The sequence below is a fragment of the Diorhabda carinulata genome, chromosome 3 (assembly GCF_026250575.1).
Source record: "Diorhabda carinulata isolate Delta chromosome 3, icDioCari1.1, whole genome shotgun sequence".
Lineage (NCBI taxonomy): Eukaryota > Metazoa > Arthropoda > Insecta > Coleoptera > Chrysomelidae > Diorhabda > Diorhabda carinulata.
In genome coordinates this window covers 20,436,953-20,460,430 of record NC_079462.1, presented here as the reverse complement: position 1 = coordinate 20,460,430, position 23,478 = coordinate 20,436,953, and the positions used below count along the sequence as shown (strand labels likewise).

The 23,478-nt window shown below is 30.4% G+C and overlaps 5 protein-coding genes across 8 annotated transcripts in view; 3 read left to right on the top strand and 2 right to left on the bottom strand.

The window, feature by feature from the left end:
• LOC130891422 (beta-alanyl-dopamine/carcinine hydrolase) overlaps nucleotides 1-2,074 on the top strand; it is a 52,086-nt gene extending 50,012 nt beyond the window's left edge. For both annotated transcript variants that reach the window (XM_057796167.1, XM_057796168.1), the window contains exon 7: nucleotides 1,914-2,074. In XM_057796167.1, the coding sequence (XP_057652150.1) occupies nucleotides 1,914-2,014 (101 nt within the window). In that variant the 3' untranslated portion in view covers nucleotides 2,015-2,074. The remainder of the gene's footprint in view (nucleotides 1-1,913) is intronic.
• An 898-nt stretch (nucleotides 2,075-2,972) lies between these two features.
• Nucleotides 2,973-3,869, bottom strand: LOC130891423 (glycine-rich selenoprotein-like). The gene is made up of 4 exons (XM_057796169.1): nucleotides 3,659-3,869; nucleotides 3,521-3,602; nucleotides 3,324-3,458; nucleotides 2,973-3,268 (listed from the first exon to the last, which is right to left on the bottom strand). The coding sequence occupies exons 1-4, from the start codon at nucleotides 3,672-3,674 to the stop codon at nucleotides 3,166-3,168; spliced, it is 336 nt and encodes a 111-aa protein (XP_057652152.1). The 5' UTR covers nucleotides 3,675-3,869; the 3' UTR covers nucleotides 2,973-3,165.
• Nucleotides 3,870-4,103: 234 nt separating this feature from the next.
• Nucleotides 4,104-6,682, top strand: LOC130891160 (60S ribosomal protein L36). 3 transcript variants are annotated; one of them, XM_057795745.1, is made up of 3 exons: nucleotides 4,104-4,187; nucleotides 4,317-4,518; nucleotides 6,510-6,682. In XM_057795745.1, exons 2-3 carry the CDS (start codon nucleotides 4,318-4,320, stop codon nucleotides 6,639-6,641), a joined length of 333 nt encoding a protein of 110 aa, XP_057651728.1. In that variant the 5' UTR covers nucleotides 4,104-4,187; nucleotide 4,317; the 3' UTR covers nucleotides 6,642-6,682. The 3 variants fall into 3 exon arrangements, with proteins under 3 accessions (XP_057651728.1, XP_057651729.1, XP_057651730.1); XM_057795746.1 differs by having other exon boundaries at nucleotides 4,115-4,209; XM_057795747.1 differs by having other exon boundaries at nucleotides 4,153-4,205.
• Nucleotides 6,683-9,061: 2,379 nt separating this feature from the next.
• Nucleotides 9,062-10,008, bottom strand: LOC130891252 (phosphatidylinositol N-acetylglucosaminyltransferase subunit C). The gene has a single exon (XM_057795885.1). The coding sequence runs from the start codon at nucleotides 9,988-9,990 to the stop codon at nucleotides 9,127-9,129; it is 864 nt and encodes a 287-aa protein (XP_057651868.1). The 5' UTR covers nucleotides 9,991-10,008; the 3' UTR covers nucleotides 9,062-9,126.
• A 211-nt stretch (nucleotides 10,009-10,219) lies between these two features.
• Nucleotides 10,220-23,473, top strand: LOC130891461 (DDB1- and CUL4-associated factor 11). Its single transcript, XM_057796225.1, has 11 exons — nucleotides 10,220-10,549; nucleotides 11,098-11,203; nucleotides 12,691-12,795; nucleotides 12,952-13,111; nucleotides 13,281-13,427; nucleotides 16,382-16,560; nucleotides 16,616-16,799; nucleotides 18,818-18,979; nucleotides 19,052-19,204; nucleotides 21,579-21,685; nucleotides 23,306-23,473. Exons 1-11 carry the CDS (start codon nucleotides 10,443-10,445, stop codon nucleotides 23,381-23,383), a joined length of 1,488 nt encoding a protein of 495 aa, XP_057652208.1. The 5' UTR covers nucleotides 10,220-10,442; the 3' UTR covers nucleotides 23,384-23,473.
• Nucleotides 23,474-23,478: the final 5 nt, after the last annotated feature.

The window sequence follows — 23,478 nt, the reverse complement described above, 5'->3', positions numbered from 1 at the left end:
TTTTTTACTCCTTAAATATTTTTCACTTTTCTACCTATCCCAGAGACGAGATCCCTGTTTTTGAATCACCCTGTATATGTAGTTGTTACTCCTAAACATGAATATTTAAAACTAGGCAATCATCAACAAGTTATGACAAAAAACGATGTAGCAATTATTTTTAATATTGCATACATCCTTAATATCAAAGACGAACAACTAAAATAATACATATGGGTGATTCCATTATAACTGTGATATTCAATGTCCTGTATTGTTTTTTTGTACTAGTCATTAATTAATAATCAATTAATAAAAATTTTGTGTTAATTGAATAATTCTTAAGATATTTAAACATTATTTTTATACAATATAACTTGCCACTTAAAGAAAACTTATACTACATCACTTGAATGTCAGTACCGTGTCATGTCCATTCCTAGAATTTACCGATAAATTATTAATTTTTTTTGTCGTAACAAATGATTTAAACTAATTACCTTATAAATTCTAATGTTTATGATCAAACTGAGGAAAATTGATGCACTTGTTGTTTAATATCTTAAGTTACCATACATCACTTGAATGTCAGTACCGTGTCATGTCCATTCCTAGAATTTACCGATAAATTATTAATTTTTTTTGTCGTAACAAATGATTTAAACTAATTACCTTATAAATTCTAATGTTTATGATCAAACTGAGGAAAATTGATGCACTTGTTGTTTAATATCTTAAGTTACCATGTCAGTACCGTGGATAAATGAGTCAGTACCGTGGAACTCAAAATCCGACATTTGTGTCTTGCTCGTGATACTTTGAAGTTGTAGTAAATTCCTCTTAGAGTTTTATTTTTACAGTAAAATAGATGAATAATATGCATAAAAAAGTTAGAAAAGTTAAATTTTAAAATCTTGAAATTTTGAATACAAAAAATCACAGTTAGAACGGAATCACCCATATATAGCAAAAAAATCGACTTAAACGACACTCTTACAATCGCAAGTCACTGGCAATAACAACAATATGTTTTGATCGCTAAACACCCTTTTTTATGCTTATTAACGATAGTTATAATTAGGGGTAACTGACCCTTATAAGGGGTCATCTACTTGACCCACCACTATCACTTAGCCATCAAACGTTAACCAATATGCATCTCCGTTAACAACAAACAAGGATTATACCTGAAAATGGACACAAGTGATAAAGCCGCCCAAGCGGTCACCCTATTGCAACAAGGCCAGAGTCAGCGAGAAGTGACCAGTGCGCTGAACATAAGTTCCCAGAGTTTACAGTCGTTACCAAGAAAACAGGTGATAAAGGTGCATAGAAGGAATATACGATTCATTGTCGCCGAGAAATCGAGCCCTCACTGTTGTTCAAGTCCAACAAGAGCTCAGAAAAACGCGAAGAATGGCAATGAGTGACTAGTCGGCCAGGAAAAGACTTAAGGCAGCTAACCTTAAGCCAAAAAGGCCAGCTATTGGCACCAAATTAACCCCAGCCCTTCGAGTAGCCCGTCTACAATTTGCCACAGAATACGTTATTTGGACTGACGAACAATGGAGCTCCGTTCTCTTCTTAGACAAAAGCAAGTGTGTCTACATGGTAGCGATAGAAGAGGACAAGTCTATAGATGACCTGAAAAAATATTCAAGCAATGTTGCAGTTCATAAGAGTAAACTTATTAGATTTTTATTATATATGTTTGTAAGATGTTTCTTAGTTTTATTATAATGTCCTGAGTCAGTTCTTTTGTTTTAAGTCACAAATTAAAGTATACATCTATCACTTTATTTACATGATAGTTTTCACTATGTATTTTTGTAGTGTTTATATATACATTCCATTCGAGAAACTACAATTTCCCAGACATTAGAATAAAAACAACCTTTTAAAAATTATACTATAATTACAATTTTTGTTTTCAGGTATATTCGATTGTGTTGCTAAAACATGGAGTTTGTACTCAGACAACCCATCAAAAAATGAACCATTGGTTGTACTACCATTAGTACTTAAAAACAATTAATTGCTAACACTTCTAAACTAATTTATATGTGTATGTACTTAAATAAAGTCTTAAATATTACTAGTGTTTCATATATTGGATCAAGTGAAAAATTCCATTGTGTTCGAACACTTTAAATAGTTCAATTTAAAACAAAAATTCCTGAATGTTACTTAATAACATTAATGTAAATAGTTCAAAAATTATAAAAATAAAATTTATTACTGGCATATATATATTTCTTAAGCAAATGTTTATTATTAATTCATTATATTTTTAAACATTCAGTAAAGGTAAAATGAAAATACGAAATTCAACCATATCAAATAAAATTGCAAAATTGTTCGTATTTAAAATTTAAACTTTCTACTGAAACCATATTTTATTACATTGGCAAGAAAAGTGAAAATGTCTCAGATACCAGTGGAGCCTCAATTGGTTGCTATAGAAAAAGGAATTTTTCACATGAGAAACTAACCCAACAACTGCAAACAAAATCAGACAACCTTCTCAATGACTCAAGCCCAAGCAAACTAAGTCATATTGTAACAATAAATGGTCTTCACTTGTTAAAATGTTTTCACATTTCGCAAAAATAGATGCCAGCTGGCTCTAACCATTCAATGTGATTTCAATATGGGCTTCCGTTTTCATGTTCCCCAATTGGCAAGTAATATAGCTCTAAAAATAAGATGTCACATTTGTGGAAATAGTTTAAATATAATTTCCTAACGATGCAGTTGAAGAAAATATCGAGCATGCCTTAGTGTTGTGCAGTTCCATTTTGTTTGAAACAAAAAACTTACAAAAATCTTCAACTCTCTTGAAGCAATGGTAGTGCTGATGATGCACAAAATATGGAAGATTGGGAACTGAAAGATGTATACTGACCCAGTGATAACCAATAGCAACAAGAATAATTTCTGTTGAAACTGATGTAAAACCATTGTTTATTGAGAAATTTCAAATCATTAATGAATTAAATTATTTAAACATTTATTATAATTTTTTCAACACCAAAAGAAATAAGTATAACATATATTAAATTCCTTATATTAAACTAGAATAGATTAAATAAAATATAGTACTAGAATTAGATATTTCAAATATACAATAAATATAATGGAATTTTTAGTGAAGTATGTTGTCCTCACTGGAATCAAATATTCACCTCACATACCACAAGATCCTCCAGGACAACCACCAACTGTTGGAGGGTTTATGTCTCTCATAGTTCTGAATCTGGCTCCACCATTGCCACCACCACCCCCAGGTCTGCAAAGAACACTGTTAAAACTTCCTTTATATTAAAAATCATATAAATATTTACCCAAATGGTCTTCCACTACCCCAACCCCCTCCTCCACCGCCACCGCGACCCAGGGAACTACCACTTCCCCTGTAAGAGCTAGAGCCACTAGAACTGCTTTGGCTGTTGTAATCAATTGGAATCAGTGTAACAAAACTGTAGAGAATAGTGAAATTGCATATCAAAAAAATAACAATATATTATTCTAGGATACATACAAATTAATGATGAAGTTAATGACACCATCAAATATCTTTGAAATTCGTGTAAACAAGGGAGGATTTTGCTGAACTTGACCACCTAAAAATCCAAAATAAAATGGAATTATGCAAAGCAGAAGAAATTCGAAAACTTACCAGTCACATACGTCATTTTTAATTTGTAATGCTTAAATGTGAATTTTATTTGATATAACAATCTTCTATAGGCACAATTTCCATATACTATTTAATGAAATAAACCAAAAATGGTATTTTTCAATACACCACGTCAGGTTATTTAGTTTGACAGTTTATCCACAGATAATTTTGACATTGATGTATAAAGTTTAAGGTTCAATATGTGACTAAAGTTTTACAAAGAATACATTATACAGGTGCTTTTAAAATTATTAATTTGCATTTGCGAAAGTGAAACATTTTTAATTTTATCATTAGTCACTCAGAAATAAAATTTAAATGGTCAGGCAATAAAATATCCTATTTGCGAAGCCACATAGAAAGAAATAACTTTGTAGTTCCCTATAATGAAAATTTTACTTCACTAAAAATTGCCTAAATAAACGATTCTGAAGTTGAATCGGAATCGGAAATGTCAACCATTGCTAGATTTGTGTTCCGTGGTATCCTTCTTTTGTGATTTTGCTAGGAACACGAGAATCACGTTGTAAGTTTTACAAAAAGCGTAGGTAAAGCTTATGTTAACAGTTTCACAATTATCTAAATTTTAATTTAATAATCTTTTTATTTAATCAATGATATATATTTTCTTAATTAATCATTAACCTGATTTTAGCATGGCTCCAAGATACGAGATAGCAGTTGGTCTTCAGAAGGGCCATAAGACCACCAAAATTGCAAGCAAATCTAAAATAAATAAAGTTCGTCCCGCGAGGTTGAAGGGGATCCAAACCAAACACACTAAATTCGTCAGAGACATTATCCGCGAAGTAGTAGGACATGCTCCGTATGAAAAGAGAGCTATGGAATTATTGAAGGTATGTAATTTTATCAGATCTTGTAATTTTCATGATTAATATGCTCATACAATTATTAACTCAGAAACTGGATTAGAATTGCCAATTGAATATGCTATTTCACTTCAATAACTCTTTCTACTATCACATTGTTTAATTTTTAGTTTTATATGAATATATATTTTTTATAATATTTACAATATGTAATCAATTATAAATTTTTGAATATATTTCTCAAAGTTGATACTATTAATAATTATTATCTTCTAATCCTAAATAAGTTTTTTATGAATGTTTATATAACTTGGGATTTTCTGGCTTTTGAAAAAGTAATTTTCCAATCATTTTTACAATTTTTGCATTATTGATATCTGTATGTCACTTTTGAATGAACTTTTTATGTACTATAAATTTAACTCATTGAACTGACTACTTAATCCTTTTATATTTAATTTTTTGAATATTAATTTTTTTATTTTAGATCAATTTGATTCAATAACTACTATTGTATAGTGTTTACTTTTTATGTTGTGTTCCAATTTTAATCCATCAAAACATTACATGGCACTAACAATCTTTGTCTATAAAATGATATAAGTCTTTTTTTCCCAATTTTCGTATATACGAAGAAGTAATATAGGAATTTTCTTGTAATAAATATAGTTTGAAAAAACTCTTTTAAGAGGGTATTCTGGTATAGAAACCTAAAATTTAGTCATTTCAAAGGAATTGGTCGGGTAGAACTTGAGATATGTCAACCACTTCAAAAAAAAGTAGTTTGGAGAAAAACGTGTTTAGAGTTTGAGAAACAATTCTAGATGAATAACTCGTTCCGCTGGGCCATCTTAGAAACACAACGTCACAAAATTACTGTACCTCCAGAAATAATGCAAATTTATAAAAATCCGTTTAAACACATATTGCGATTTTTTCAAAATTCTAGACCAGAATACCCCCTGGAATTGATTCAAACTTGAAAGTTGAAAATTATTTTTGAAATAAGCTTACAAAATAAAGAATGAAAAATAGTATTATTGTAAACGTCCAAAGCATGATTTATGAGAAAGACGAAATACAGTGGCCCACACTTTTTTCACAATAAGTATATATCTCATTATTGCCTATATCAGGACCAACTCCAAGAAACTTTCCTCATATGAAAATTGTCTCTTATCCTACCTAAAAATCCGACAAATATCTGTCTCATTCATTATTGTATTAAGCTATTTTAAAAAAGGTCATTTTTCACTTTTTAGTTTGATGTGCTTTAAAAGTGTGTTTTTCAGTTTTTTAAAACTATATTTTTCCATTTTTAGTTTTATATGCTATGAAAACATGTTTTTATTTATTTTAAACAATACTTCATTGATACCACCCTCATATAATAACTTAGCTACTGCTTATATACTTACATTTCGTCAAAATTATCGAGCTGCAACGTTGGAGTTGATAAGTTCTTTGGAGTGCTTAATTTCCAACACTGAGATCGGAGGTCGAATCCTCTGTTGCACGAAATTTTCATTAATTAAATAAGCCATTTGATCTTAGTCCAAAGGAGAGTTAAAAACAAACAAACCTACATACAGGTGAAGCTAATATAAGCATGTTAAAAATTATGATGCTTTCTACATACAACAGATATCTGAATATTTGGAAAACTGATTAAGAAGTCATCAAAATGGTCAATATAATGTAGCTGCATTATTAATCAACAAAATAAAAAACATACTTTATTATAAATAAATTCTTAAAACAGTCAATTACAAAAAATGTGTGAAAAGGGTTTTTAACAAAAAATGAAAAATATATCAATGACCAAGCAAAATTTATAATTGTATTTTAGAATTTTGACACTTTGAGACTGAAAAATCTAAGTGTGATTGCATTTTGATATTTGTGTAGTTTACCTAATAATTTATATAACTTTGCATTTTAAGATAATTAGATATTAACATTAAAAATAGCTTATTCAGAAGGTTTAATCAAGAAATTCTAATACAATTTTTTTGCAGGTATCAAAGGATAAGAGAGCCCTAAAATTCTTGAAACGGCGTCTTGGCACACACATCAGAGCTAAGAGGAAGCGTGAAGAACTATCCAACATATTGACGCAAATGCGTAAGCAACAAGCTACACATAAGTAGAATGTATAGTTTTAATAATTAATAAAAAAATACTTTCCAAATGGTATTTTATTTCAATGTGGAGGTACAGTAAAACCCCATTGCTACGGCATTTTATGGTTTGGTATTTTCAATAGTTTATTCTTGGGATTTCACAAGTTATGTGAGTTATATTTTTTGCCCCTGGGATGCGAGCGCCATTTAGCGATCAGATACCACAACTATGCGTCGGTCGTATTGTTAATGCGTTTTTCATAAGCAACCCAGGGTGATCATAGCATCATACCTTCATCTTTCAATTCTTTTAAAGAATTACTGAAAGATGTGAACTGTATTCATAGTATATAAATATCTTGTCAGACTAAAAAATTTGTCGTGGGCCGCGTTAAATTTTTATAAACAATCTGACCGCTCACATATCGCACCACCACTCAAATAGTGTCAAGTCAAAAAAACAAGCTATCAAATAATGAGCGTTTCGGATGATAACACAAAAACTGATAAGAGTTACTATAATAGTAACTCTTCATGACATTATATGAGTTTTATAGCACCAATGGTACAATAAAAGATGTTTGCTAATTTTTTGACTTTTGGCACTATTTGAGAGATGTGATATATTAACTGCTATTTAATATTACGCCAAATTTCGTTTTTTAGTCTTTTCAAAAGCCTAGATTGATGGAAAGAAGTGTGAAGGATAGTACCAAGGACTAATTTCCCATATTTGTTCTTTTTTACATCCTCTTTACACTGATCATCAGTCCATATTCCTGATGAAACCATTCAACGTGAATATAATAGAGAAAATTTTGGGTTTTCACACATGAAATTAAACTGAATAAGACTCCGTAAAAGTCTGGAAATATCGAAATGTCTAAGATGATCTGTTGATCTGATGCCCTAAATATCTGAAAAAAATCTCAATTTCAGCAGGGAAATTGAAATCAAGTGAAAGACAGAAATACTATTCATGTGTATAATGTTTCATCAAATGAAAAGATATAGGGACACACATAAAATTATTTAGGAGAATTGAAAGCAATAAAAGTGAGAAAAAAAGTTATTTGGACATTAAGATAAAATGTGATAAGAGTTAAATCCTGACTCCGGACGAACAAGAGGAAATAAGAACACTATGGTGCCACAAGCACAACAAGTGGAATACAAACCTTGCCAAGCACTATCACACTTTCCCCTGGCAGCACTTTCATACGAGAACGAAATAAAAGGTTAGAAGTGAGCTTCTAAACTCTTGTAATTCTTCACATCTTCATTGGTCGTAAAGTTTGTACGGAAAACTAGGTACTCCAATCTGTCTAATTTGGTAACGCGTGGTCACTGGTCCTTATATGCCTCCATATCTTCGTACGGCAGCTCAAACGGATCACAATCCTGAACTTGGACACACCTAAATTAAAATTAATGAACTTGGAATTTTTATTGGTTTGGGAGTGTCTTGGAAATCTTAATTTTTTCTGGATATGTCATGGAAGAGAAAAACTTATAGGAACTCTATATTAGTAGTTGTACAGTTGATAGAAAAGATAATTTTATAAATCTATTAAATAGAATACATTTTTTGGCAAAGTCCATTTCAATAGGGATTTCTTCCATCCCAATCTAGTTGTGAAGGGTTTCTTAACATTCTTTTCAAGTTTCTCCTACCAATTGGCCCATGCCTCTGACCTAGTCTTTAATATCTTTTGGTATTTTTGAACCATTTCAATGCTAGCGATATGATGATTGTGCCACTTGTACTTGTGAGAAAACTCGAATTAAAATTTTTTTACAGTATATTTGTAGGGTGTAATATAATTTTGGCTACGTTTAAGGTTCATTTTTTAATAAAGTTACAAAGCTAAATCTCCTAATTGAACTAATTTATAGTACGTCAAAAAGTATTGATAAGACCTTACGAAAATTTAATTCAGATAGAAATTTTAGGTAGCAACGAAATGGAGTTTATTGAATAAATCCTCCCTTATTTCATTAAGAAGTTTAGCCAAATGATGTGTTTATTTTCAAGTAGGGGAATTGTAATAAGCCTTATAGACGAGAATATTTAGAAATTACTAAACACAATATTCTGTGTTAACCAATGTACCTACTTATTTTCCAAATTGGAAGCTACTGTTCTAATCAACTCCAACAGAATATTCATAAATATTCTGCAAATATAAATTTTGTAACTAGTAGATGCATCTTAAATGGTAATCAATAAGGGAATTTAAAAGTCTTTTCAAATGATTCTAACAAATATAAAAATCTGATGCTATATAACATTCTAACTCTGTGAAAACTATGATTTGATAAAATCTAATTAGTGCAGTAAAAAATACTATAGTGAGTTAAGGTGAGGATGAATTAGAGTTTCTATTTATTTCTAGGAATTCTATGTGAAATTTTCTGAATAATGTAGTTATATGTTGATAAAAATATTTGTTCCGCAATATTAAAATTGTATATATTTCATTCAAATCAATACAAAACTCGATAAAGGTATTTATAATATCTGAAAATTATTAATTATGCTGTCTACATCATCGACTACAGCTTCATCCCAAGGACCATAAATTGTCTCCTTATGTTTCTGCAAATATACAAATAAAAAAGGACAAACAATGCTTATTAAAACTACTGTAGACATGTATAAAATAAGTGCTAGCTTACTTAAATACACCAACAAATAAATATCTATTATTAAAAGAATCCAAACAAAATAAAGAGGGTTTTTCAGAGCAGTACATAAAATTGGAAATAGTACAAACATTTCTATTGCTGCTGTCATTAAAATGAATGCATTAAAAGCCGTTGACAGTCTTGAAGCTAAACAAATTGAAGCAAAAATTGCTGTGCTCAAGGATACACTGTTGGAAACAATTGCTGCACCTACTCCATAATCATAGAAAATCATGTGTATTGCCATCATTAAGAATGTTGTAGTGTAAATGGTATCTGTACTCACAGTATCTGTAAGTGTATGAAGAACTGGAGAAAAGAGCCTACCAACAACTATAAATGTGATAATAGTTCTTAGATCATTTCCAAGTTTATGGATTACATTTTTACTAAACACTAGAATGTAATATATGAAAGCTATTATAGTCACTACACTCATACAAGTAAGTAGAACAACTGGTTCGATCCATTCATATAATAAATAAAAGTAGATTGATACAAATGTAACTATATTGCAGAATTCTTGTAGTATTAGCAGGGATCCTAAGACAGCTTCTGTAAATGTAAGTTCCCTGACATTTATATTTTTCCTCAAATCGCGTAGAAAGATTTTTTTATCAGTATAATTATCTGGATATGGTTGTCTTTCATAAAGTACTTTTTTCCAAATGGGTTTTGTATTCGACATTGAAAATTTTTGACTGTTTTAAAAATAAGGTTAGTGTTAGTTACATTTCAGATTCTTCTTTTTAAATAAAACAGCCTTAAAAGATATGTACGCTATTATTTATTAATTTAAATCAAATAATGGTAAATATTTTAAAATATAATAAAGAATATCTTTTGTAAATAAGATGTATTAAACACTAAGCTCCGTAATTTATACTTCTAAAATTACCCAGTTTAAAAAAGAAGATATTGGAGTCAACATGTCAGTAACAGCTGTATCAAATATGAACCTTGACTTGAGTTAAATAATAAAAAATAATACGTAAATAAGTTTTATTTAAATAAGTTTTAAGTTAATTAGATTTATGTAAATACTGTTCGATAAGAACATTTTTAATGGAATGCGCAGTTTAAATAAATTAATAGTGATATTGTGAATTACACACAATAAACAAATAGGATATACGGAGAATGTGCGACGAAAGTACGGGACAAATCCTTGCTTATTATTCGGATTCGGATGACGAAGATAACGAGCCATCAGGTTTAAGCGACGTAATGCGAGGTCTACTAAACACGTATGGATATAAACTTTTTATTTATGGCACTATTTTTATTCTAACTTATTTTATGTAAACATTCATTTATCTTGTTTACTGTCAAAGAGATTTCATATTGTTGAACTTATAAAATATGATTTACTTGATAAAATAAATGAATATTCAAAGTATAATTGTCAATGTGAAGTTAACACAATTGACATTTAGGCTTCTGTTTGATATAACAATAATAAAATGTAAGTTACTTGATTAAAAAAAATAAAAGTTTGAAAAATAGTTGTCAATGTGAACGTAACACAGTTGACATTTAGGCATTTATATTAGACAATTAAATTGACATTAACATTAAACCACATTGTGCAATTTGCATTGGTAAACACTTCTGTAAAATTTGTAATAATAATCCTTGATTTTTCAAGAAAATGAAAGTATATACACATACAAATAAATCGAGTTGCTTCTAGATTAGTAGTCTTGTTTTATGATACCATTTTATCTGAATCATGTGAACTCATAGCCGAGATAACCAATTTATTCATAAATTTGCAGCAATATTTTTGTTCCAGTTGGAGACACGATTTAGGCTATGTAGACCAAAATAATGAAGATGATCATTTTGAAGGACCTCATCGTCGAGGAGGTAGATGTGAAATTACTACCAAAACCTTAAATGTAAGTAATATAATTACAATTCACATTTTATTTAGAACCAAATAATTAAATGCCTTATTTATGAAAATATAATTATTTGATCACAATTCAATAGTCATCTTAACACAGTAATCATTCGGAAATAATCTAATTGATGGAAACTCCCAAGGATTTGGTTAATAAATCAATCTCTTGAATATGGTCTAAGACATTAAAACATAGAGACAAAATATATCATAAATCCCATATAATAGTGGACTATTGTTGTTGTAAATTGTTCAAGAGAAGGAAAGAAAACCAGATCTGTTTAGATTCCTGGTATTTATATGATCAAGTTGGGCATATAGTTTGAGAATTAATATTTTCAGAGAGAGTGGTGTAAAATATGAACTATATTTTTTAATGATATCATGAAATTTGGGCAAGGTAATGATAACAGAGATGTGAATAAAAAAAATAGTTTCATTTATAATTTTTCTGAATTAACTAATTAATTCGGAAAAACTTAACAGTGGAGAAATCCTAGAGAAATTCAATTAAAGATATTTACCTAGTATAAGCTTCAACTCCTCTATTAGAATACAAAATTACCTAGAAAAATGAATTTAGGAAGTAATGAAAAACTAAAATTTTCAAGTAGATAAATGTTTACTAATAAGAAAATTACTAATAAATGATTTATTTTCGTATTTATACTTTTTATGTGAACTTGCCTTGAAATCAATGTAATGTAACCTAAAACCCTTGAGGCAAAAAGATAAAACTAGATTAAATTATTTACTTTTTTGTAATTACATCCTGAGTAAAAATCCTTTACACTTTTCCATCAACTTTCTCATATCCCATTTGTACTCCTTATTACAAAACATATCAATATCATTTCAATTAAAATAATGTATCTTGATTAATTTATATCAAATTTATGTCTTCCTGAAAATTTTCTCCTTCTACTTTTTCTTTAATCTCCTTTCATTTGCAATATAATTAATTAATTTAACTAATAATTAAAATTTGCTATAGCTTTTACTATCTTGAAAGTTTTTTCTTCTTTATTTATTATAGCTTTATGTTAATTTAATACATCTGATACCAGCAATACATCATAATCCATGTTTTCCCATTTTATTACATTTTTCTCAAATATTGACAAAAATAATAAGTTCTTAAAATAAGATTGTAGTGTTGTCATATCAACAAATATTTTATATCATTATTCAATTATTTTGTCTTATGTTGTAGACTTTGAAATATAACTTCATTGAAAGCATATTTTTATTTATTTAATATAAAACTGTTAATTTATCGAACACTATTTTTTAAAGGAACTTCCAAAAATATTTTCTCATAGATATAGATAAAACTGACAAAGTTGCAATAATCCAACTAAGTGAGAAAATTTGATATGTGTAATGATTTGCCATTTACTGTCTTCGTAATGTCTTTGAATTCGATTTAGTGATTCTATATAAACTTATAAAGATATCTTGAAATTTTTCTTTAATATTTAGGCTAGTCAGTTTTCCTTAATGACTAAGCAGACTTCAGGTGCAGAAGAAGCTAGATTTAAAAAATTGAAGAAAGATAATGTTGTCCAAATGATGATTGATAGAGCGGTAGGTACAGTAAATATGCAACAATTATTTATTTCTTGTATGTCTCTTGTATATATAAAATTGAGGATATGTATTTCCCTATTTTATTAAAACAATTATTTATTACACGTTGCTTATTGATATTTTAATAATAAATTTAGAAGAAATATTTTTCAGAGTGGTGTTTATAATAGAAATGGTTTTTGCCCTAGAAGAAAATGTCAAATTTCCAATTTATATTTACCAAATACAAACTTCATATTGGATCATTCAACAGACAAAATATTTTGTGGGGTATTTTCAAAGGATGGGAATCGTTTTATTACAGCAGCACAAGGTAATAACTAAAAACCACTAAAAAATTCAAATAAACTTTTGGGAGTTCAGACTTCTTCACTAATTCATTTCAATTTCAAGCTGTTTTGTGGTAATTTTTATAACTAATAATATATAATCATATTCTGATTACATTGTAGTAGTAGACATTACCCTGTTTCATTTTTCAGATAGAACTATCCGAATATATAATTCAGAAAAGAGTTCATACAAGTTTCAACATTTTATTTGTGCCAGAGATGTTGGTTGGAGCATACTAGATGTTGCTTTTAGTCCCAACGGTGAACATTTTGTTTATTCTACATGGTCATCATCATGTAAGTTATTTTTTTTATAGATTCAAAAATCTACAATTTTGTTTCTCTGATAAAGTCTGCAAAACTGTTTTTATACAAAATAAGAGGGTATTTTTCCCCTCAAAAATAAGCAATATGAAACACTGTTTTTAATTTATCTATATCTATAATTAGATTTAAGCAACAGAAAAATATTTTTTCTACTACCTTGTAGTAAAGTATGTAGCTTAGACACACTTTCGAGTACAAAAAAATAAACTTTAAGCAGTAGTGCGTAAAAAATGTATTATTAAGGTGACCGTAGTATAGTGGCTAGAATACGAGGCTTAGATGGGGGAGATTCCAGGTTCAAGTCGCGCTATGCCATTTTTTATTTTTAGACTTATGTAGTCATAATTATTCTTAGGTGGCATTTATACATGTCAATAAGAAGAGTTGACTAATTTAATAACACAAATTTGTCTCTTGATTTATTCTAATCTTGATTAAAATATTTAAAATAATTATAAATATATAATATATTTTATGAGGAAAATTACCTTTAAACTTCTGTATTTTGAAGAAATTTTCGCTAGTAGAAAAAATATTGTATGCAATCCGTGTGCAAAGGCCTTTTTTCGACAATATTCACAATAAAGGTTACTATACTACACACTTGTTACATAAATAACTATTTGATATTATAACTTTTGATTCAATATATTTTATAAAAACACTATAACACACTACAAAAGGCAAAATTTAGAGACTGAAGCAATACAAACTGCAAATATAAGTATCAACACAAATAAATTAATGTAATGATAAATCTAAAGAAAAGAAAAGTACATCCATTTCTTTAAAACACTCGGAGAAACATTTATCATTGGAGCAGATTTAAACGATTAAAAAAATATTAATTGGTGTTCTAGGCTAATCAATACAAAAGGTAAAGAACTATATGCTGGTATAGAAGCTATAAATGGAAAATGCCGTTCAACTGGAAAACCCAGATTCTGGCCCATTCTTGATATAAAATTCCAGATTTTTAGGTCTCAAGAAAAGTAGCTATGAATTTTATAAAAATTGACGATGCTGAAGGCCCAAACTCAGACCATTTTCCTATATTACTAACAATTGTCGAATACATTATATTAAGAGAATGTAAACAAACTTTAACTAATAACTGGACTGACTGAGAAAGTTTTAAACAATGTATGCAGCATGGAACAATACAAAACAAATTACACAGAAAACAAAAGATGACATTTACACTAAAAAAATCGGAAAACTTGTTCAAAGGAAAAGGAAAGCCAGAAAAACATGACAGGAGAATAAGAACATACTAAATAATCTCACCCAACAAGTAAAAAAAAATAAAATAAAAAAAGAACATCTAAACCATTATTCAAGTGGACTAACGGATTTAATCTACCACTTCCAACACTCACAATTTTGCTGTGACGCACATTTCGACAACTAAGTTATCGTCCTCAGAGACTGCGCACTAACCACTCACTATCCACTGTGGAAATATAGGAGAGGATTAAATCAATTCAACAGATCCCACCAATTCGAATGAAAATGGATCGTAGGCACGTGATGAACAACAAGAGGCAAATATTTTCCAAATTACTGACATAGAAAATAATGGTGGAATTTTTAGTGACAATATGGGCTCCAATATGTACAAATAACAAGGAAAACAGCTGAAGTGATTATGATAGTCAAATGAGGAAAACCAATGTATAAAGTAAAATCCTACAGACCGATATCATTATTACCAATTAATTGAAAATTATTTAAAAAAATACTATTAATAAGAATGCAAATAATATTTGATCGAATCGAAGCTATTTTATCCCACCAGTTGGGTATCCACAAAATGTACTCCACATAAGTTCAAGTATTTCATATAACAAGTTTTTTTAGAAATTGCAAAACCATCTGATAAAGTGTGACATAAGGGTTTGTCACTAAAAATCAGAAAATATTTACTTGCTCATTATGTTCAGCTAATAGACTGCTATCTGAAAGACCATACTTTCGTAGTAAAAAAAGAAAACTAATATACAGAGCTCTGACTAATGTTTGGGATCAATATTGTACCTATTGTGACATTAACAGTAATATATAAAGCTCAATCTTGGTTTAAGCGATGTTTTTTTCTACAAAAAAATCAAAATGAGGCCAAGAAATTGACTTTTTCACTTAGTTATTCCTAATTTTGAATCCACACAGCTAACTGTTTTAATTAGAAAAAAAACGAAAACTTATTGACTCTCCCTCGTAAAAAAATACCAACAATTTCTCACAGATTTAAAAAAAAATAGAAAAATGATTAAAATATTTCAATAAAACTTCAAAATTGATGAGAATTTTCTAAATAATTGTTCAAAAATTCAAATTACACTGAAAAAACAAACAATGAATGTGACTGTTACGGAAAATGTTAAATACGCTACATTTGCAAACGACACTATTGGAAAATCAATTGGAGAGATGGTCAAGAATCCTCAAGATTCAATAAACAAAATAGATGTTGGACAAAATGTCGTATTAAAATCAATGAGGAAAAATCTGCCCATATCAACTTTACCTATAAGGAAATAAACTATCTCTCAGTTACACTAAGCGATAAGAATATCGCATATAAGAAAAAGGTCAATTATCTACGACTACATCTGAATATGAAAATAAAGTGGCAGGATTATATCAAAAAGAAAACAGAGGAATTGAAACTCAGATATAAAAAACTATATTTGTTACTAGGAAGAAGTATATTTATATATTTTTATTTGATAGTAAAATTCAAATCAAAATACACTAAACCAAACAATTATATAATTCAAATATCAAATACATGATGAGTAATACCATAGTTCGATATACAGGTCCGCACTAAGGGACCATTATTGTGTACTAGAAAGTATTATTATATATTTTAGTCGATAGTTTTGTTGACATATTTTGAAAATTTTATTTTTTGTTTCCAGTACATCTTTGTCCAGTGTACGATACTGAAGATAATCAAGAAACATTGAGCATCAATAATAGTCGTAGATTTTGTATCTTCTCAGTAAAATTTTCTTCGGATGGTAAAGAACTTGTGGGTGGAGCTAATGATGGTTTTTTGTACATATATGATTTAGAAAGGCATAAGAGAATTTTTAGAGTAAGAATTTCTTTAAAATCAAATAATGATTGATCACATTTCAATATAATTTTAGATACCAGCACATGAATATGATATCGATGTCAATTGTGTAATGTTTGCAGACGATTCGTCACAGATAATTTACAGTGGTGGAGACGATGGTCAAGTAAAAGTTTGGGATAGAAGAACATTGAGGGAAATCGGTCCTAAGCCAGTCGGAATTTTAGCTGGTCACACAAACGGCATCACATTCATAGGTAAAGTATATTACACAGTATTTCATCTAACATTTGCGAATCTTTGGAAATATATGTAAACCTCACTTTTTTTATTTTTCCACTCTAACTAGTTTTTTATGAGTGTACAACCCTCTGTATTAAGATAAGCTTATTATTGTCACGTGATAATTTTCGTTTTTAATCTCAATAACTGGATACTGCAGAATAAGATGTGTATATTGATATTACTCACTTAATCGTAATGCTTTCTGCCTTTGCAAGTGTCTTTTCTATCCATTACTTTCCGTTTCATCCCATAATTTCCTCATTCCATGTTTTTCTTAGTGTTTTGTTTCTTTTTTGCTGTTCTTACTTTTTCAGACACTACTAACCATTTTGTTTTCTCCCATTCTTGTAATATCTTAGCTGCGCTTCTTTAGTATATGTATCCTGGTTTTGACGTTTCGTGCCTTGTCCTTATAGCATTCATATTCTTATAAAGTCCTTTGAATTCGTTTATCATTGTTTTCTTCTCTATTTTTTAGGATATGTCGTTCCTGTATATTTTATCGAAAACCTTCTCTAGATCTATGAAACAAAGATGCTCTCATAGTTTTTTCTGATACTTGTCTTGTTATTAAGTTTGCTTCTATCACCCCTCTATTTGGTCTGACGCCATATTGAGCGTCTTCTAATGTTTGTTCAATTACTCTTCTCGGTCTTATTTCTTCATCAACCCTGTATACAGTTTGATCAACTTTTCTTAGTAGTGTAATTAGTTTTCTGGTACCAACCCTGTTCTCGGTATTCCACTCATTATAGTGCTTAGGTAGTCTATAAGAAAGTAACTTCCTGCTTTCAGCAAATTAACTGTAACTGTTATGCAGTATGTTCCTGCTTTTATTTTTTTCATCACATTTGTTTTTCTTCTGTTATATGTTGTCTGGTTTTTTTCATCCCTTTGAGTTAACAAGTATTGTTTCCTGTTTACTTTCTCATTCAGTTGTTATTTCTTCTCCTTCAACAATTGTTTAAAATATTGTTTCCATCTTTCCATGATTTCATCTTCTTCAATTTTAATTTATCCATCTTTGTCTTTTATATTTTGTAATGTTGTCTTTTGTTGTTGTCTCTTTATTTTTCTTTTTATTTCACAGTACTCAAATTTTTCTCACAGGAATTCTTCATTGTTTCTTCAAACTCAGTCCATGATTTTTTTCTTTGATTCTTTTCTGGACTTCCAATCTTTGTTTTTTTTGTTTTCATTTTACTCTTTTTGAGTTTTGTATATAGGTAATTCTTCTATATTTGTTATTACTTCTTCGTTGCTCCTTTCACTCTCTTTCCATCAATGTGTTCTTTTAAATAATTTTTTTTGTATGACCTTTTTTTTGTACAAAAATACAAAAACTAAAATTATTTAAAGAATCTAAACAAATAGAATAATAATTACCATTACCACAGTTAATAGCGAAACGACTATTTGTTAAACACTTACTTTATTAAGGCGCTTCTTTCTCATGTCACCATATAAGTTAATAGAGAATCAGACAATGAAAAATTATACTTTTTCTTGTTCTTCTCTTATCCTCATGATTTTTCAGATGCCAGATTGGGACTCGTGTTTTTCACATTTTCCCAACCCTGTTAAGTACCATAATTTCTTTCAAAGTTTTCCTTTTTTATTCTTTATTCGGTCAATCCATTTTGGCTTTTGGCTTTCCCCTTTGTTTTTCCTTGATTCACGTACCTCCATTGTTTTCCTTACAGAAAAATTATATAAAAGAGTATATATTTAAAAAAAATAGTTCCAAGCCTGCCCTGTAATCTCCAATTTCTTCAGTCCTTATCTTGGGATGTCGATGTCCAAGATTCGTCCACCTCTTTGGAGGTTTGGCTGCTGATATTCTGGTGGTTGAATGCTTTTTTCTCTAGCCAATTCTCCACCATTATGTCAACGTGTGCCTTCTCCTCCATACCCATCTTACTACATCTGAATTAGTGATTAAGCAATTATATTGAACAACACACTATGAATTATTTTATTTGTATTTCAGATTCAAAAGGAGATGGTCGGCATCTAATATCCAATAGTAAAGATCAAAGTATAAAACTTTGGGATATAAGAGTATTTTCTGATAAAGGAACAATTAAGCGAGCACGAAAAGTAGTAGCACAGCAAAATTGGGATTACAGATGGGAATCTGTTCCAAGAAGATGTTGGTATATTATTTTTTCAATTATTTTATAAATTAAAATGTGTATTTGTCTACGTTTTATTTTTATTCTAGTGGGTTCTATGGGTTTAATAGATGGAGATACATCTGTTATGACATTTAAAGGACATGTTGTAACTAAGACTTTAATGAGATGCAGATTTTCGCCTTTAGGATCCACTGGACAAAGGTATATCTATACAGGATGTGGTATGGGCAGAGTAGTTAGTAAGTGAACCATTTGTATAACAAATGTTATATTGATCATCTAGTTTACATATAAACATAATTATTCCATAAGATAACAAAAATTTGGATAGTTGTAGTATTTTTGATAAAATCTAATAATATCTATATCCTATTTGTTAAAATACATTTTTTCAGCGATGTTTCAACTTTTTTAACTCTTCTAAATAACAGTAACCGTCGGTTTCTGCAAAATAGACGCACCCATTTGCTATCACTTTCTCAGTTGGTGATAATCTCTTTTTTTTAAGCCAAACTTTTGGGTTACGAAATAGGAGAAAGTTACTAGTAGCAAAATGTGGGAAATATGGATCCTGATCAAACTGTAATTACTGATTTGGTTTCTGCTATATCTCTAAATTTAATCAATTTGTGTCCAATACCATTCGATGAACCCTTACAATGACTAACATAAGTTATTATCAAATAATGACTGTACTGAAATTCACCAATTTGAATGCAAAGCTCCTTTATCTTTATGTTTAGGTCTAAAATTTTTTAGACGATCCTCGTATGCACATAATGGGTTCACTACAGCATAATAGAACAGGAAATATCCCTGCATTCTTAAAAAATTACCTGTTATCTTTTGTTAGCTAATTTTTTATAGTTAGTGTACACAGGGTGTCTTACCAAACACAAACTACAAATAATACATGCAATTTCATATTCCTGTAACTCAAGTTACTTTTATGCAAAACTCTCCTAAGAGAGTTATTTGAATACTGATAAGTCACTTTTTTCAAGCATATCTCAAAAAAATCCTATAAATTTAAAACTTATTGCATTATATAAACCTGCAAGAAAAAGTGTTAACTATGAACCCGCATTTCTTTTTTATTACAAACGTTTCAAAGTCGTAGGGGAAATGGGTAGTAAATTAGTAAATTTGCAATCTATTTATTTTCCATATAAACTGAAAACTGCTCTTGTTTGGTCTTTGATTACGATTTAGTAGCAATGACATATCTCACCTGGGGCGGAGACTTTCATTCGTGTTCCAAACGGTAACCGATTTGCCTTACCAAATTGGCATGGTTCGCATTTTTCGTGGTCAGCAGGCACCTTGATTAACACCCAGTTTAGAATCAAGTTTTGATCGGAAGTGGCGCTGTTCATGTGACCCCAGCGCTCCTAATAGAGCACAGATTTCTGCCGGTTGTACAGTGTGAAATAAGGCATGATAAAGGGTTCCGCCCGTATCACGGACACCTCTAAGATCGTCTTTTCCCTGGTACTGAACCGACATTCAGTGTCAGTTCATTCAAACAAATTCGGATTTCAATCGTGAGAAGTAAGGACATAGACGAGGTTTCGAGATATGACTAGCGTGAATGTCATTGTTGGCCACTTCAATTGTTCCACTGTCAAGAGTTTTGATTAACTCCTTTCCCACCGCTTTGACAATAGCGTTTGTAGTTACTAGAAAAGGCTTATAATTAGCGAACCAGTTTAAATTTGATATAATATGGCGTGTAGCTCAACTAGTCATTTGTGGTAGCCATGTTGACGTAATTGCCAATCGAGACCAGAGCAACACGATAATCGGTCACATTAGCTAGAAAAAATCAAGGCACTGACAAAACAACCGATCTTCAGCTTTATTTTCAAACTGCTCAACCAGAATGTTCCATGCTTCCTTAGCTGACAAGCTACCTGCAATTCGCTGTTAAAGATCGAAATTATTCTTTTAGGTTGAGCTGCAGACTTGTTGTGCGCTTCGAGTTTTGGTTTCTCAGCCTTACTTGGTGCTTCAGATGAAAAATCAGGCTTCTTCCTGGTATCTCCAAAGATTCCGACCGCATCATACCACTCCAGCTCGTTCATATTACGATCTTTCTACGTCTTCCAATCCTCTGCACCTTCTAGTCATTCGGTACCTTTCACTCGAACCCATTTTAGAGGTGGACGCACTCCAACTTAGCGTTTGAAGCTATCATAAAACACATGTGGGCGAAAGTGGCACTTCTAGGATTACGCCTAGGTTGCTTAGATCTAAGAACACAAAATAACGCAGTTAATCGAACTGAAACCCATAACGTAATGAGATTTTAAGGTCTAATCTAAATAAACTCAACAAAATGCACCATTCTCAAGAAAAATTAATCAAAGCCAAATTTATCTCTGTAGGTTTTATGAAGTATATTAAGACTGAAGTTTATAAGTAAATGTTTTTTGAGATATGCTTAAAAAATTACCAAACAGCATCATTTTCGAAATGAACTACACCCATTATAAAGAATAAAGGTAAATTAAATTATTTGGACATACAAATACATCTAGTATCTGTGGTTTGCATTTTGTCAGAGGGTCCTGGACACTATAAAAAATTGATTTTCTGTATATTTTTTTTTAGTTTATGATGCTCTTACTGGTAAACTGGTGAAAGCGTTAGGAGGACATCAAAGTTGTGTTCGAGATGTAGACTGGCATCCTGTTCGGAATGAAATATTAAGTTCATCGGTAAGGAGTGAACTATTTTAATAGCACCTGAAGTAAAAAAAAGTTTATAAGGTCTTAGGGACCTTAGGACCTTAAGTACATAAGTAATTATTGTACTACACTTATTACCATATCATCAAAAATATTTGAAACGTTTTACAACATAGTTGCTTGCTATGAACAATATTGAATGGAGGTCAAAAAATTTTGTGTAATATTCTAATCAACAATTTACTTGGAAATATAAATTTTTAATATTTTATTCTTTTATCCCTCTCAACAATTTCCAAATTTACATGTAGTTATCAAAATACCATTGTTTTTGTGATAGTATACCTTAAAAATATACAATTTTGAGACTTATTTCGATCAAAAATCATTTGTTTTGAGGTTCATAGTAGAATAGCGGTTGGCTGAGGGCCGTTAAGCCTTCTGAGAGGCCGTCGTGCCCAACTTCACTTACCAAAAACCGAGGCCCTTTGAAAATGTGTTGTTATAAATCTAAAATTAGGTTGGCATTCACCTTTTTTATGTAAGTTGTCAGTACTGCTGTAAGTGGATGTATCAAGTAGGTGTGACAGCGACATGGAATAATATAGTCGTTATAATTAATCGAATCCTGTTCTATGACAGCGACATGGAATAATATAGTCGTTATAATTAATCGAATCCTGTTCTATACAAAAAATGAATTGGATATTTACAATCACTACTTTTATTTCATTATTTTTAAAAAGGCTAAACAACAAAATGCAATCGAGCGCTTTTACTTAAACCTTTTGTCGAATTAGGATTTGATTCCTAATCAGCCGAAGAGAGAGAAAATGCGGTGGCTTGGTTCCACTGTCAGAAAGAGACCACATGATGAGCGTCACCAAGTCAATGAAATCCAGCTGTTCTTCCATCAGGTTATCCCGCTCGACTAATGGCCAGTTTCAGATTCAATAGTCCTTCCGATTTCCTGTAGCTAGCACCGGGTCCTACTGCGAATGTAGTTTTGCGGCGTTTGGAGCAAACTCGTTGTATAACCAGGGGTTTTTGGTTTCTTAAAAGACTTTACCTCAAACTCACGGTTGAAAGCACTGGGTGGAGGAGGGTTGGAGGTTGAGGCAACCTTATTATCCGAGGCCGTTAAACGTTGACCTTTCTCTGTAGCCATAGCCTTCCTTCTCCTTTTATTTTCTTCACACTACTGATGTTGCCGCATTTGAGCTGGGCCTTGTTAAAAGCACCAGTCAAAGCTTTGACATCGGTAGAAACGATGTTATGGTGATAGTGAGTTCCTTGGTATCTGTTTGCTCTTGGGGGGAAGAGTTTCCTGCAGTCATTATTCGCGACACCTGATTATCGTCGCTGAGGTACCATTTATTCCTCGGGACGATTGCTTCCGCCTTGGATAAAGCATATAAAAATGAACAGTCCTAGGCGCACTCGAGGAGGGTGTATAACTTTTATTGTTCATATTACTAATAAAATGATCATTTTACAGTATTTTGTGAAAGATGTGAAATTTTATTAGGAACAAATAACATTGTTGTAACCATTAAAATTTTTCATTTGCCTGTAAAACTATTTATAATTCTTATCTGAAATTTTAGATTATTATAACCAACAGGTGAAGGGGTTGTTTTTTGTTTTTAGTGGGATCGAAGTGTTCGTAGATGGGTATATCACAACAAACAGTATGTTGATGAAGAATATTCTGGTGAAGAATTATAATTCTAAGATGATCCATCAGCATTGATATGAATTCTAATTAAGTCGCTATTTTTATAAATAATGTAAATAAATATATTTTTATAGGAGATCGTTTT